The sequence below is a fragment of the Frankliniella occidentalis genome, unplaced genomic scaffold (genome assembly GCF_000697945.3).
Source record: "Frankliniella occidentalis isolate FOCC.00 unplaced genomic scaffold, Focc_3.1 Scaffold10, whole genome shotgun sequence".
In the NCBI taxonomy this organism is placed as follows: domain Eukaryota; kingdom Metazoa; phylum Arthropoda; class Insecta; order Thysanoptera; family Thripidae; genus Frankliniella; species Frankliniella occidentalis.
Window position 1 is genome coordinate 2,476,039 of NW_026267140.1, and position 939 is coordinate 2,476,977.

At 55.2% G+C, this 939-nt stretch overlaps 1 protein-coding gene across 1 annotated transcript in view; it reads left to right on the plus strand.

The window, feature by feature from the left end:
• Positions 1-112: 112 nt before the first annotated feature.
• Positions 113-939, plus strand: part of LOC127752337 (uncharacterized) — a 9,381-nt gene continuing 8,554 nt past the window's right edge. The window contains exon 1 of the mRNA XM_052277401.1: positions 113-792. Within this exon, the coding sequence (XP_052133361.1) occupies positions 113-792 (680 nt within the window). The remainder of the gene's footprint in view (positions 793-939) is intronic.

Here is a 939-nt window from a genome sequence, read left to right on the forward strand (position 1 = left end):
TGGAAAGAAAGAAGAGAGCTCATCTGAACCCAGGACAGCAGAGAGCAGCACCAGCGAGGAGCAGGTCGCCGGCAAGAAGAACAAGCCATCTGCGCGAGTCAAGAGTGTGCTCATGGGAATGAAAGGTGACTCTGTGATCGAAATCCCTATGAACAAGAAGCAGATCTCCACACTAAAAGACGCATCGAAGTCAGGCTCCAAGATGAAGGGCGCGAGCACGGAGCACGAGACGTCGGCCAGCGCTCCCGACGAGGACCCACCGGAGGCCTCGGATGAGGACGGCAGCGCCGAGAGTCGGGAGGGCGACGGAGAGGCCGAGAGCAGCGAGCAGGCTACACTGCCGCGCCCCGTCACTTTCGAGGAGTTTAAGAAGACTTTGTCACCTGACGAGCTAGCCTTTTTCGCTGACGAAGACGATGAAGAGGATGGTCTGCCTCTTGATGACGACGACGTTGACGACGAGAAGGCCAAGAAAAAGGGCTCTGAAAACGTAGAAGTGCGACTGCCGGAAGACGCAGACGATGACGAAGGAGATGACGATGACGACGACGACGACGATGAAGGTAGCGACGAAAAGGACAGCGATGACGGCTTCGCCAACTTCATGGCGGACGTCGAGGATGACGCAAAACCCGAACCAAAGATCCGCGTGGCTAAAGCGAGCAGCGAAGAAGTCCCAGAAAAGAAAAAGAACGACGTAGCGTACTACGAGTTTGACTACACGGAGCCGGGGAGCAGCGAACCTCCTGACGACAAGGAGAAAAGGGGGAAAGAACATGCCGAAAAGGCGAAGTCAAGCGAAGACGATGACATAGGATCTGAGGAGGATGACAAGAAGCCTGCGTCGTCCGAATCGAAACAGACATCACAGGAGGCGAAACAGAACAATGACGACGATGACGAAAAAGACGATTTCCTTGACGGAGACGATGACGACGA